This window comes from Sarcophilus harrisii, chromosome 2 (genome assembly GCF_902635505.1).
Source record: "Sarcophilus harrisii chromosome 2, mSarHar1.11, whole genome shotgun sequence".
NCBI lineage: Eukaryota > Metazoa > Chordata > Mammalia > Dasyuromorphia > Dasyuridae > Sarcophilus > Sarcophilus harrisii.
Genome location: NC_045427.1, coordinates 48,858,024 through 48,871,344, shown reverse-complemented (window position 1 = coordinate 48,871,344; position 13,321 = coordinate 48,858,024). Strand labels below are relative to the sequence as shown.

The window sequence follows — 13,321 nt, the reverse complement described above, 5'->3', positions numbered from 1 at the left end:
TCACTTGGGTAGAGATTCAGAAAGAAAATTTAACCTTGTAATGAGAAAAAGATATATTTTAACAGCAATAGAAACAAAAAATAGCAGTGATCTTTGAATCATACATTTAGAGCAGAATTTGAATCCCAGGCCTTTGGCTCCAGGGCCAGGGCTTATTTTGTTCAATCTCTTCCTCCTGTGACCTCCTGTAGAAATGATTTTCTGTACAATTCATTTGCCAGGTAGCCATTTGACACTTTGGCCACTCATACCTTGGTCCTGTGTAGACAAGGAAATCTCCTATTGTGTGTTTGTTTGTCTTGTCTATGGGGATAGTTTTTCGGCCCCTCCAGAGGAGGGCCCAGGCCTCTCACTTTGTCCTGCATGCTGCCTCCTTTGGTGTCTTGCCTATAGAAGGCACTTAGTAAGTATTTGTTGATTTAATAACACTCTTGCAACATTTCTTAAAGGCTTAATTTAGGAGAGTTGATTTATTATTTTATTTTTGTGTTTCATTCAGAGTTGGTGGTTGTTTTCCCCAGCAGACAATTTAAAATAGAGATAGGCCTGTCACCACTAAGTGAAAGAAAGCAATGGAGTTTGTACTACTCATGCTAAAGCCTAAGGGTATTGGCTTCTAGTTGGTCCACGTGTTCAGAGTGAAGAAGGCCATGATCCTGACTACTTTTGGCGTGCTGTGTTCATTTCTGAGCAGTGCCTTTTAGAACAGTCATTGACAAGGGGGAACTGGCTGCATGATGACTCAGAAACATGGCATAAGTGGATTAGTTGAAGGAACCTGGAGAAGGTGATTGCAGGGAGGAAGATGGAATAACTGCTTTGCCGAGGACAGTGAAAAGAGAACAGATCCTGGGATCAGTGGGCCTGGATGGGAATCCCATCTCTGACACTTCCTACCTGGGTGACTTTGGGCATATTACTGAATATCCCCTTACCCTTATTCACACACACACACACACACACACACACACACACACACACACAGTCTCCCAGGTTTGTAATCTGGGTGTTAGTCTAACTCATCCTACATTCTTTTCATTTGCTAAATCTTGCTGTTTTTGCTTCTACATCTCTTGCATTGAACCCTTTCTACCTATCCACAGCCACCCTTTAGCCCTCATCACCTTTCATCTAGAATCAATGCCACAACCTCTTAATTGATTTCTCTTACTTAGTCTGTCTTCCCTCCTGTCTGTCCCTGCACAGCTGCCAAAGGAATTTTCCTCAAGTCTAGATCCCTAGATTCATTCCTCTTTGTTATTAAACTAACTCCAGTGATTTCCTGTTGCTTTTAGGGTAAACTCTTCTGTTTAACTACAGTGAATAGAGTGGGCCTGGAGTTAGGAAGAACTGAGTTTAAATCTAGCCTCAGAAACATAGTAGCTGTGTGACCCTGTGCAGTAAACTTAACCTTTGTTTGTATCTACCTCCCAGAGTCTGAAATGAGATAATATTTATAAATTGTTTGGCCCAGTGCCTAGGTCATAGTAGGTGCTATATAAATGCTTCTTTCTCTTTTTTCTTCCTTTCTCTCCCTCCCTCCCTGCCTCCTTCTCTCCTTCCCTCTCTCTACATCCTTTCCTTTCTTCCTTCCTTTTAAAGCCCTTTAGTACCTAATCCCAACCTATGTTTCTAACTTCATTATGTATTATTCTCCCTCCTGTGCCATGTAATCTAGCCAAACTGGCCTTCTCTCTTTCTCACATATGTTATTCCATCTCTTCTTTCCGTGCCTTTGCCCTGGCTCCGTCCCCTGCCCAGGCACATGCTCTCTCTTCTTGCCTGCTTCACAGGGTCCCTTTATTCCTTCAACATGTAGCTTATTCTTGATTTCTGGGAAGACCCTGGGGCATATTGAAGTGATATGGTGATTTATTGATGTGGTCAGACTTGATCTTGAGGAAGATCATTTGACAGCTGAGTGGAGGGTAGACTGGAATGGAAGGAGACCTGAGACAGGGAGGGCAACCTCTGGCAGTAATCCAGGTTAAGTAGCATGGAGGTAGTGTCAGGGAAGAGGAGGGTGAATCTTAGGCTGTGAGCCTGGATGAGGATCTGAGAAGAAGCAGAGAGGAGGAGACTCATGAGAGAGCAGTGTCCCCCAAACCTTGAGTGAAGAGACTGGGACACTTTCATGCATTTCTGATGAAAAGTCTCAGAAAGGAAAAGGAACTTTCAAATGACAAGAATCAAAAAAAATCTGAAAGGATAAATTTGTGAGGAGGCCATAACATGTAATCAGTAAGAACTTGAGGATGAGGAGATGGGCTGGTCATATAATGAGAGGGAGGGGTGACGAGAACATGGTCAGCCTGCTGAGGATGTTGGGTGAACTGGTGGTGTGGGCTGGGGTCACTCAGCATGGGCAGTTTTGACAAGGGGCTGATTTGCTATTTTAGAGAGAGCTTTAGAGTTGTTGAGATGATGGATCCATAGTCTATTGCTCTTTTCTTTGAACCACTACTGGCTCTTCCCCACTGACTCCTCTGCGTCTCAAGATAGCCATCCCCATGTAACAGATGAGGAGTACAATGCTAAAAATGGAGGCCTTGTTGGACTGCTTTCCAATTCTTACTGTAGTTGTAGTGTCCTAGGGGAAATATGTGAACTTCAGTGACCGTACTGTGTTTAATATTGTTAATGTTTTAAAAAAGTGGATGTGGTGATGGTGCTTATGTTTCATCCTCACTTAGTGTGGCATGCACAGGGCACATGAAATGCCAGAGGCCAAGCTGTAAAACTGGCTCAGATTGGAACTGGGCTGGCCAAAAATCTTGGGGACTAATGGTTTGTTTTTTTATATGACAAACCTTGTCTGAAAATGATGTAGTTACTGATGACTTGCAATATCTAGTACTTTGAAATTTGCTAAGGTTTTGTCATTTGTTTTGAAATGAAAATTTTCAGACCAAAGCCTGAAGTCTTTGTGACAATTCCTTTTAGTAGGGGAGGAAGCTGAATCTCACAATGCTTGAATGACTTTCCTACTGTCATACTTATAGTGTCAGAAGCAGTGAATGCAAATCTCTAGTGCTTGTCCCATTTTAACTTTTAGGTTATTGCTTTTGTTTTCTGAATACGTTATTTTTTGACTGATTGATCTATCCATTGAAATAGAGAATATTCTCTATTGTATAACATAATTCCATGAACTCCAAGTTAGAGATCAATTTAATTTGGAAATAAGCATTTCTGTACACATCAGATCCCACTATAGACATCTCGGTAGTAGAACACACAACAATAGTTGCTAAGAAAATTTAATAATGGAAAAAAAATTCATCAAGAGATCTCTGTAAGAAAACACCCTCAATCAGCTCAGATCTCCACCTGCTCTGTACCATCTACAACTTCTTGGGGCACCTAGTGGTAGGTCTCTTGCTCAGGATCAAAGTCAGCTAGTGTGTGTCTGAGGTGCATTCCAGGATGGTGTTCAAGCTACGTGGCCAAATAGCCTTTAGATTTCTTTTTTTAATAATAGAAAGAGGTGATTCTACAGTGAAAGACAATAATATTGTCAATTCAGCTTGGAAGTTTTGCAGTTTGATCAGTAGAGTAATTTAATAGCTAGGATGATGAACTGAGGGTCAGGATTATAGAAATTTAGGTCTGTGTTCTGTGATTTAGTCATTACCACCCTTGACAAATCATTTATCTAGTATGTAAATTAAAAATATATCCTAGGGACATTTTAAGAATAAATATAAGGATTCAGCTAGCACACACATACATACACGCGCTCTCTCTCTTTCTCCCTCCCTCTCTCTCTCTTTCTCCCTCCCTCTCCCTCTCTCTCTCTCTTTTCTTTCTCTCTTTCTCTCTCTCTCCCTCTCTCTCTCTTTCTTTCTGTCTCTCTGCTTCTCTCTCTTCCCCCTTCTTATTCTTTTTCTTTCGTTCCCTCTTCTCTCTGTTCTTTCACTGTGTCTCAATTTCTTGCATAACAGGACTTTGTTTCCTGAAATATCTCTACATCTACCTATCTCCTTGTGCATGTGTATTTATATATGTAATACAAATTTGTCTCTCACACACACACACACATATCCTCCAGGATGAAAGAGAATCAATTTGTTCCTCTTGTCTTTTTTGATTTGCAGTTGTGTTAGAGAATCATGAAGTCACAGATGAAGAAGTAGAGCCTCCTTTGAAACGCCAGCGAATAGAAATCAACTGCCAGGATCCCTCAATAAAGGTAAACTTGTATAATTGTGTTCAATCTCAATTTAGTTGTACAGAAAACATTTCTTTTGGGAAATGAATGAAAAAAACTCTAAATCAACGACTTTTATTCTGTCCAAATTGCTGGCTTACCTTCCACCTCACCCCTCCCTTCTAGTTTGCTTATGATGATGGGCAGAATAAGTTGACTTATCATTTGGTTGAGTTATGGTGAAGACAAAGTAAAGCATGTATCCCCTTGCTGAAAGGTTTACTCAACTCATTCAGGTCTCTTAACTTTTCCTGTTATTGTTACTGATTCATGTCTGGATCTTTGAAGCTACTTATTTAACTCTCTGGCTTGTGGAGTCGGATACAGTCCCTTCACCTGCAAAACAAGACTTTACTTCATGTTTTACGTGTGTGCTCTAGATGTTTTGTTTAGCACAGTGTGTGTGTGTGTGTGTGTGTGTGTGTGTGTGTGTGTGTGTATAGCTCTGAGTATAGAAAGTAGAAAAGACATGGGAAGTTAAATAAGATAAACACAATATCCGGGGAGTAGCAAACCATCCTTAAGCGGCAAACAGAGGTCACCCCCAAGTGGTCATGCTTTTACATAAGTAGTCTGATGGGTACAGTGATATAGGCAGCTTTCCCGAATGTTAGTGGCCAGTCATGCAAGGATCACTTTAATTTCTGTTACTTAAAGTAGTCCTGAATTCACTTAGATTTCTATTGTTCTCGTGGTTTTAAAAAAAACCAAAAAACATGTTGTGTAATATTTGAAATGGTTGTTATTTGTATATTTCATATTATTAACCATAAGCAAGAAATAGCAGTGACTAGGTAGGAAACCTGGATTCATACTCTGCTGCTTGCTTGCTGCCTTAATGGTTGTGAATGAAGTGATTCTCCTTCCTACACTTTAATTTCCCAATCTTGAAAAAAGATGGTTGGTTGAAATTATTTCAGTAGTCCCTTCCAGGTTTAAATCTTATGGTCTATACAAGGTTTCCCTGGCAGTTGAAGGGGGAGAACACATAAGTTAATTGAAAAATTAAACTAGCTTAGAATATTCAGGTTACAGTACCTGACTTTTTAGAGTAAGGTTTACATTTGGGATCATATTTATATTTTTTGTCTATTTGTGCCTTTGGTTTGGATTAGATAAGATTGCTTCCTGATGTAATGTAGAGGATCTTTTGAAGGGGGGAGATGACTAGATCTTGCTGTCACATATTTTTATAGTCCAGATAGAAGATGCAACATCTTCTTAAACTTTTCCTACTTGTGACCTCTTTTTGCTCAAGAAATTTTTATGTTACTCCAGGTATATAGGTATGTAAAATGAGTATACAAATCAAACATTTACTAGTAATAAGTCATACTTTCACAGCTCCCACATTCAGTTATGAGAACACCATATGGGATTATATACCACAGATTAAGAAGCTAGATTATAGATGGCAAGGGGCCACAGGTGCTCCTGGGTTTGGGTAACATTGCACTTTAGCTGGACATTACAGAGCCTCCTGTATGAGAGCCATCACGGTGCAGTAAAGCTTAGTCCAACAGCCCTCCCAGGAAAAGAACCAGGTGCATGGAGACTATATATTGTCCACATTGGTACACAGCTGGCTAGACAGTCCGTTGGGCTGGTGCTGCAGCAGCATGTATTTTGGATAAATATTGAAAGCAGACACTGAACTGGGCACAGAATTGAATAGGAGAAAGCTGACAGTCTGGATTGCACAGCAGTTTCCACTACCTCAAGGTTCTCCCTGAAAAAAAAAAAAAAGTAAAAGAAAAACCCTTGTTTGTGCTATAAGGTTGTGAATCATGGAACTTGTAAAAAATCAAAATTTCAAGTAATAATAATAATTGTTACAATCTAGCATCATTAGAGCTCTTTAAGGTTTTAAAAATACTTTTCAAATATGATCTCACTTTATCTTCCCTTGACATAGATGCTTTTGTTAGCTCCATTTTACAGATCTAGACATTGAGATTTAAGTGAGAAGTTAAGTGGCTTGCTCAGGTCACACAGCTAGTAAATGTCTGAAGCCATGTTTGAACTCATGTCTCCTTGACTCCAGAGCCAGCATCCTCTCTATCGTCTATTTTCTCTAGGTTACCCAGAAGGCAAGAGGGAGACGAGGAAATAGACTGCCCCATATTTTAAATAATGGCTTGCTTATAGGTATCTATAAAAGACATCATGTAAAGGAGAGATGATGACATTTCTATAAGACCATCCCTGGCAAGTGGTCACTTAGGAAACAATCTAAACAATTTGGTTTAGTGGTGGGATAGATACTTGATAAACGAATCTATGTGTAAAAATGATAGATTTATGTTTATCTTCCTTGACTCTTTCCTAACAAGTAGAACAATTGCCAAAAGAAGTTGAATTGAGAGAATAAGACAAGAAATTCAGATAATCCAATCTCATAGTAGCTAATTAGCTACACTTTTTTGTTCATTCATTTCTAACTCTTTGTGTGACCCTATTTGGGGTTTTCTTGGCAGAGATACTGGAGAGGTTTGCCATTTCCTTCTCTAGCTCACTTTACTGATGAGGGAACTGAGGCAGACAGAATGAAGTGACGCACTCAGACTACACAGCTAATAATATGAGGGCCAATTTGAACTCGGGAAGATGAATCTTTGTTACTCCAGGTCTAGTGTATCATCCACTCTGCCACCTAGCATCCCTGATAACTGAGAACTTTATTGAGTATTTATTTTGCAAAGCCTATTTTAAATAATAGACAGGAAATGAGTCATTCTCCTTGTGACTTTCTGGGCCTAGCCCATGATATTTGGAAAGGACTCTGGTTTGTGTAGTTTTTCCATCTGAAGATACTTATCCAGTTATCAGTATGAGTTCCCAAAATGTATAACACTATAATACTTTTTAGGGATTGGCTAATGGCAATTATGTTTTATTAAATTGTAAGTACTATTTGTACTCATTAGTACACTTGCTAATTTGGTAAAACTAAGTAATACTTTAAGTGGAAATTTGATTCAATATCATAGTTGACCTTATATTTACTTGTTCTATTAGTTCTGGTTTCTGAGAGTAGAGTAATTGATACTCAAGGCAAAAGCCAAATTTGGAAAGTAAGCCCACTAGATGGCAGACTTGCCATTAAAAAAATACCAAGATTTCCATCCCCAGAAAATCAGGGCAGGTGCAGTTTTCAGTGATCAGATGTGTAGTTCCGTGTACCTTTTCTGAAATGTCCTTGTTCATTTTTAGTTACCTTTGAGTTAGCTGTCTGGAGCACATGCTGAAAGTGACAGTCAGTAGGAATTCAGTGGAAATAAGATTATATTGATTAATGTATTAATATATTTGAGTTCTTAGGTATTTTCTTTTGTTTGTATTTAGAAAAGTAAGAATGTGCTGAGGTCATCATTTAAAAGTCTAATTTCATAGACATTTAAAACCAATATTGACAAGTTGTGCTAAATCTTATTTAATAAGGACTTGAATAGATGTGCTTAGGTGCTTTTGGATTATATGTCAAGAACAAGACTGTTGTTCTGTGTGGATTCATTGTATTTTTGGATATCTGAGAATGATGGATTCTATGAAGGTTAGCAAAGTGCCCTTTATAATTGTTTGTGGTAGCTTTGCCTTGCATGAACAGACACTTAATACACATTTATTTTGTGAGTGTGTACATTTTCCTTCAAGATTAATTCACCATTTAAAAAACCTTTTATGTTGTTTTTTTTTCCCCCTCATTTTCAGTCATTCCTGTATTCCATTAATCAAACAATATGCCTACGATTGGATAGCATTGAGGCCAAACTGCAAGCCTTGGAAGCCACGTGCAAGTCGTTAGAAGAAAAACTGGACCTGGTCATGAACAAACAGCATAGTCCCATCCAGGTGCCAATGGTGGCTGGTTCTCCTCTTGGCGCCACACAGACGTGCAATAAAGTGCGATGGTAAGGAACCTCGGAGAAGCTGCGGCTTCTAAAGGCATTTTCTATGTCCTTTTTTTTTATTCTCCTGGAAAAGCTTTCTCTCTCTCCCTCTCTCTCTTTGGGATATTTCTAATACCTTTCATAATATCAGCTCTCTGGTCCCCTGTAGATTGAACTTGAAGGTTCTGGCCTCTCCAGCTTTGTGGTACTGATGTGAATTATAAAAAGAGAGCCCATATTTATGATCCTGGGTTACCCATATGTGCACACAGCTTGAGGGCATTCTCATCCACATTTCCTTTTGACCTAAACCAAACTTGATAAATCTTGGCTTAGGAAAACGTGCCAAACCTACGAGATGGGTGTTTGTTCTTTCCCTTGTTTTTTTTCAGTGAGAATACAGCTAACTTTGTCCTTATGTATTTTTTTCCCCCCCACATCGATTGCATCTTTTTCATCTCATTTTATCAAAATTGCAATGAAGTTTCCAATTTTTCAGAGCCTCTTATTTTCATATCTGTTTTAAAAAAAGGGAAATATGGAGCTGATTTAATCAGGGAATAAAGAATGATGACAGGTGGAAGGGATGGTTTGGTTTGTGTATAAATTAAACCCTTAACTTTGCCAACAGCTTTATAACCATGCAAATTGAAAAGGTTCCATGTAAAGTCTTTGACCTAGTAAAAGCCCTAAGAATATATGACACTGTCTGATAGACCTTTATCAGGGAAACTCAGAGACTTGGGTTTTCCTTTCTCAGATGGAGGTGGCCCTTTCTCACTCAACCTATTTTGCCCCTCTTCTGCTTTCTCCTCAGCTACCCATAAAGAAGGGAAGGTATCTTTTCTTCTCTTGTCTTCTTGACCTGAACTTTCAGCATGATTCAGCATGAGAACTCCCTTACCAGGTCTGCCAAGGGCTGCCTCTATGTCCAGGACTTTTGTCCTCCTTGTGTCTGGGGCTTTGGTCGGCAGCAGTGGTGTGGTGTATCCACTCTCCCTTGGCCTCAGCAGCCACATCCTAACCCCAGAGGGAACAGGGAAACATCCGCCATCAACATCCCATAGTCCTCGTACTTTGGGGGTGATGGCAGCAGCTGTGTAGGGAAGGACAGTGTAGCTTGAGTGCCTACCTGGGAGAAGTGGATCAGGGTTTGAGGGGAGAGACCCGGGCTGCAATGGTCATCTCAGAAGTCTCTATAATAGAGTTCAATGGTGTGGACCTCTCATCTTGCATTAGAGCACATCCCCTGTGTTTTCCTGGGCCTGTGGGTAGCTTGAAAGCCTTATAGATACTGCCAGTATGGTTTCTAAAATGTTGTAAATGTAGGCTTTTATTATATGTTTGAAATCACTGGTCTAGACCATAAAACATTGTTTGAAATAGGATAATTCTTTCTTCCTGGGTGAGATGTTAATACAATAATACAATAAATATCAATTCAGACTCCAGCCAGTCTAATTTGTGATCAGTTAAGCTGTTTCTGGTGAAAGTGTATTTCTGTATGTGTTATTTGTGGTTAAAAAAAATTCATAAAACTAATTGGTGATATAAAGGAAACTTTGTACCTTCTGAAAATTGGTTACATATTCTTGACTCTGCAATTGTATCATTATAGAGAAAACCTCCTAATTATAAGTAACTAATTCATTTATTGAGGTAGATACAGTGACAGCACAGTAGTACTTGTTACCAAGAGGTCTCTGACTAGTTTTGATTGAGTGATTGATTCATCCCTCCAATATTTGATTGAGTAGCTACTCAATTGGGTGAGGTTTTGATATTTGTATGAGGTTAGCAGCAGGCAAAGAATGAGACGTAATTTTTGCTATTGTATAATTTAAAGTTAAGTAGGGGAGATGAGATCTATTTTTCTGAGGATTTAAATCCTCCATAAGTTGCTTTATAATCTTTATTAATGAAATGATAATATATATAATGATATATATTGATGAAATATCTATATCTTTAAAAAAAAACTTGAATTTATGGCCCCCCCTTTTTTTTTTTGGCTATAATTTAGTGAAGATAACTTGGATTTTGTAAGATATGTAAGGATTATATACTCAGCTCTACTGTAAAGGAACCCTCAGTCATCCCAAGTGCCCTTTACTCAGATGACATGTTTCTGATGAACATTTGTGCTTTGTGTCTAAGGTACAGATTGGACCTGGGATTTCCATGATGCAGGGAACTCCCTCAAGTGGCATATGTCAGCACCTTCTCTGCAGGTGGTAGGGATTAGAAGGACAGGTGCTAGAGCAGTTATGTGACTTGGCTAGGATCACAGCCACCATGGGTCAGAGATGAGACTTGAACTTGGGTGTTGGTGTAAGGACCTAATGCCAAGGTCTCTAAAGGATCTTACATGGTTAAAAAATTATAACTTTTGTTTCTTTATCACTTTTATTTCCAAATATATCCTTACCCTTTCCTGTACACATTTATCTATCCCTTATAATAATAAATTAAAAAAGAAAACAGTTCAACAAAACTAATCAACATAATCTGTCTTCTATATATACATGTGTAAAACAGGTGTGTAGCTATGTATATATGTATATGTGTGTGTACATGCAGGTACTAATAGCTAACGTTTATATAGAACCTACTGTGTTCCAGGTACCAAGCTAAGTGCTGTATAATAAGTTTTTCATTTGATCTTCACAGCAACCCAGGGAGGTAAGCATTATCATTATCTCCATTTTACAGATGATAAAACTGAGGTGGTTAAGTGATTTGCTGATGGTCATATAGGGAGTAATATTCATTTTCTTCCAGGCTTAGGAACACTTCAAGACAGGAAAAGCTTTGAGCCCCCAAAGCCAAGGAAGTACAGAGAGTCTGCCTGTACCAACACCAGTGTCTCAGGCTGGAACATGTAGATAAGAGCAGGCCCTCGAAATTCCAGGAAACTCTTAACTGTACCCTCCAGCAGGCTGCTTGGAACTCTGTAGCACCAGTTCTTGTGCCTCTCTTACTGTGTGTGTGTGTTTTGTATGTTGATGTAAACAGTGGATACAGTGCCACATCAGGAACACTCCTGTCTTTGAGTTCAAATCAGTCCTCAGATACTCCGTAGCTGTGTGACCCTAGGCAAGTCACTTCAGTTTCTCATCTACAAAGTGAGTTGGAGAAGAAAGTGGCAGACTACTCCAGTATCTTTGCCAAGTAAACCCCAAATCAGGTCAAGTCAGACACAACTGAAAAAGAGATCTGAAGTACGAGCTGTGACCCTGCACAAGTCACTTCATCCTATTTACCTCAGTTTCCTTATCTGTAAATTGAGCTAGAGAAGAAAATGGTCTTTTTGTTCATCCCCTACATTCAGAGCTCTGAAAATGCTTATTCATTAGCAGATTATGCTCAACATAAACAAATCATTCTAATTCATATTCTGTTCATAAATTACACACAAGTTATTTATTGACCTCTAAAGTACATGACAAACCTAAAATTTAAAAAGTCAATAAAACATAATACAGAGATCTTATGAGATGCAGCAGCTTAGCTTATGAAATTATAAATTTTTACCAAATTAATTTGTTAGACAAATTCTAAAAACACAAGGACAGTATAGCTTAGCATAAAGATCACTGAGCTTGGAATCAGCAGCTGTGCTTGAATCCTGGAGCTGCTGTTTTTTAGCTATGTGACCATGGACCTTAGTGTCTTCATACATAAAATGAATGGATTGACTTATATGATCTCTAAAATCCGTTTCAGGTCTAAATCCTGGAAAATCATAGGAAATAATAAAATTTCAAGTTAATAATTTGAGCACCTCCTCTATTATTTCATCAAGGAATGGTGCCATTTGTGAAGTTGTCTGCCACTTTTCCTGATGAGTATTTTTGAATTATTTCCAATTCTTCATGATTACAATTGGTGTTTTCTTGGCAAAGGTACTGAAGGGGTTTTCATGTCCTTCTCCAGATCACTTTGTAGATGAAGAAACTGAGGCAAACAGAGTTAAGACTTGCCTAGTCACACAGCTAATTAAAGGTCTGATGTCAGATTTGAACTCTGAAACATGAATTTTCTTGACTCCAGGTCTGCTACTTTATTCACTGTGCTGCCTATCTGGCCTACATTCTTAATGACCACCGATATGAAAATACTAAATAAAATTATTTAACAGCATACAACAATAAAAAAATTTGCTCATTATCAATCAGGTTTTATATAAAGTAGACAAGGTTTAGACCACTGTCATAATCTAGCAGCATAGCAACATAGTGGTTCTCCTTCCCTCCTCTTTTGAAATTTTGAAAGTTGTCTTTATTAGGTTCAGGGAAATAAACAGTGTCCTTTCTCATATGGGAAAATCCTTGTTTTTTTACCCCCTCTTTCTTCATCTCTGTTTCTACATCTGTATGTCTATTTCTGTATATAAAATACATACAGGAAAGTGAACAATAATATTTCCTTGATGTGGCACTTTAATCATGCCTATCATAACGTCTTCAGGTTCTTACTGCATATTAGATGTTCATGAAATGTTTTCTGAATTTATTCCAGCTAGTGTGATGTTACAGCTTACAATTAGCACTCACTGGTAAGCTGAATTCTGCTATCAGAAAAGGGAATCTGTATTCTAAGGCAACAAGTAGTATGTTATGAGTTTGTATGGTGGCAAAATGAAGATTGATGAATGAGAACGTTTTTAATGAATTAGAACATTTTAATGATTAGAATATTGTAAAAGTGGAATTGAATGATGAGGAGGGGAAGACAGGGAAGAGAGGGGTGGACTCTTCCCTTCTCCCTCTCACCCTAGGTCTTCAAGTTGGGCTACCCAGTGCTCTTGTTGTAAGGTTTCTTTTTCACTTGTGGATTGATTTAGGTGACTTGCCATTTCCAATTTTATGGCTGTGTACCAGATGAGTCCTTTGACCAAGGAGTTCTGGGTCTGCTGGTCATTGGTTGACCCAGGATAAGAGCCCACTGGATCTGTGGTGCCTGACTTATCTAATCTAGTGTTCTGTCCATTGCCCTATGATACCTAATTCTTTTTCAGTTTATTAAGAAAACTAGGCAATAGAATCTGTGACTTCACAACTAGTAGGCAAATATAGTTTCTTTTTGACTTTTAATTTGTGTTCATGATCTTTACTAGCATTTATTTTATGGCTAACAAAGGTAGCCATGTATGGTAGATAAAAAGCTAGCCCCCAAACCACAAAGGTCTTGAGTTCAAATGCTGCCTCTGACCCAGCCA

General features: G+C 38.6%; 1 protein-coding gene across 10 annotated transcripts in view; it reads left to right on the top strand.

Annotated features, from left to right (window-relative positions):
* BANP (BTG3 associated nuclear protein) overlaps nt 1-13,321 on the top strand; it is a 232,420-nt gene that overhangs the window by 32,425 nt on the left and 186,674 nt on the right. For all 10 annotated transcript variants that reach the window (XM_023495102.2, XM_023495104.2, XM_023495103.2 and 7 more), the window contains exons 3-4: nt 4,098-4,192; nt 7,922-8,121. In XM_023495102.2, coding sequence (XP_023350870.1) covers nt 4,098-4,192; nt 7,922-8,121 — 295 coding nt within the window. The remainder of the gene's footprint in view (nt 1-4,097; nt 4,193-7,921; nt 8,122-13,321) is intronic.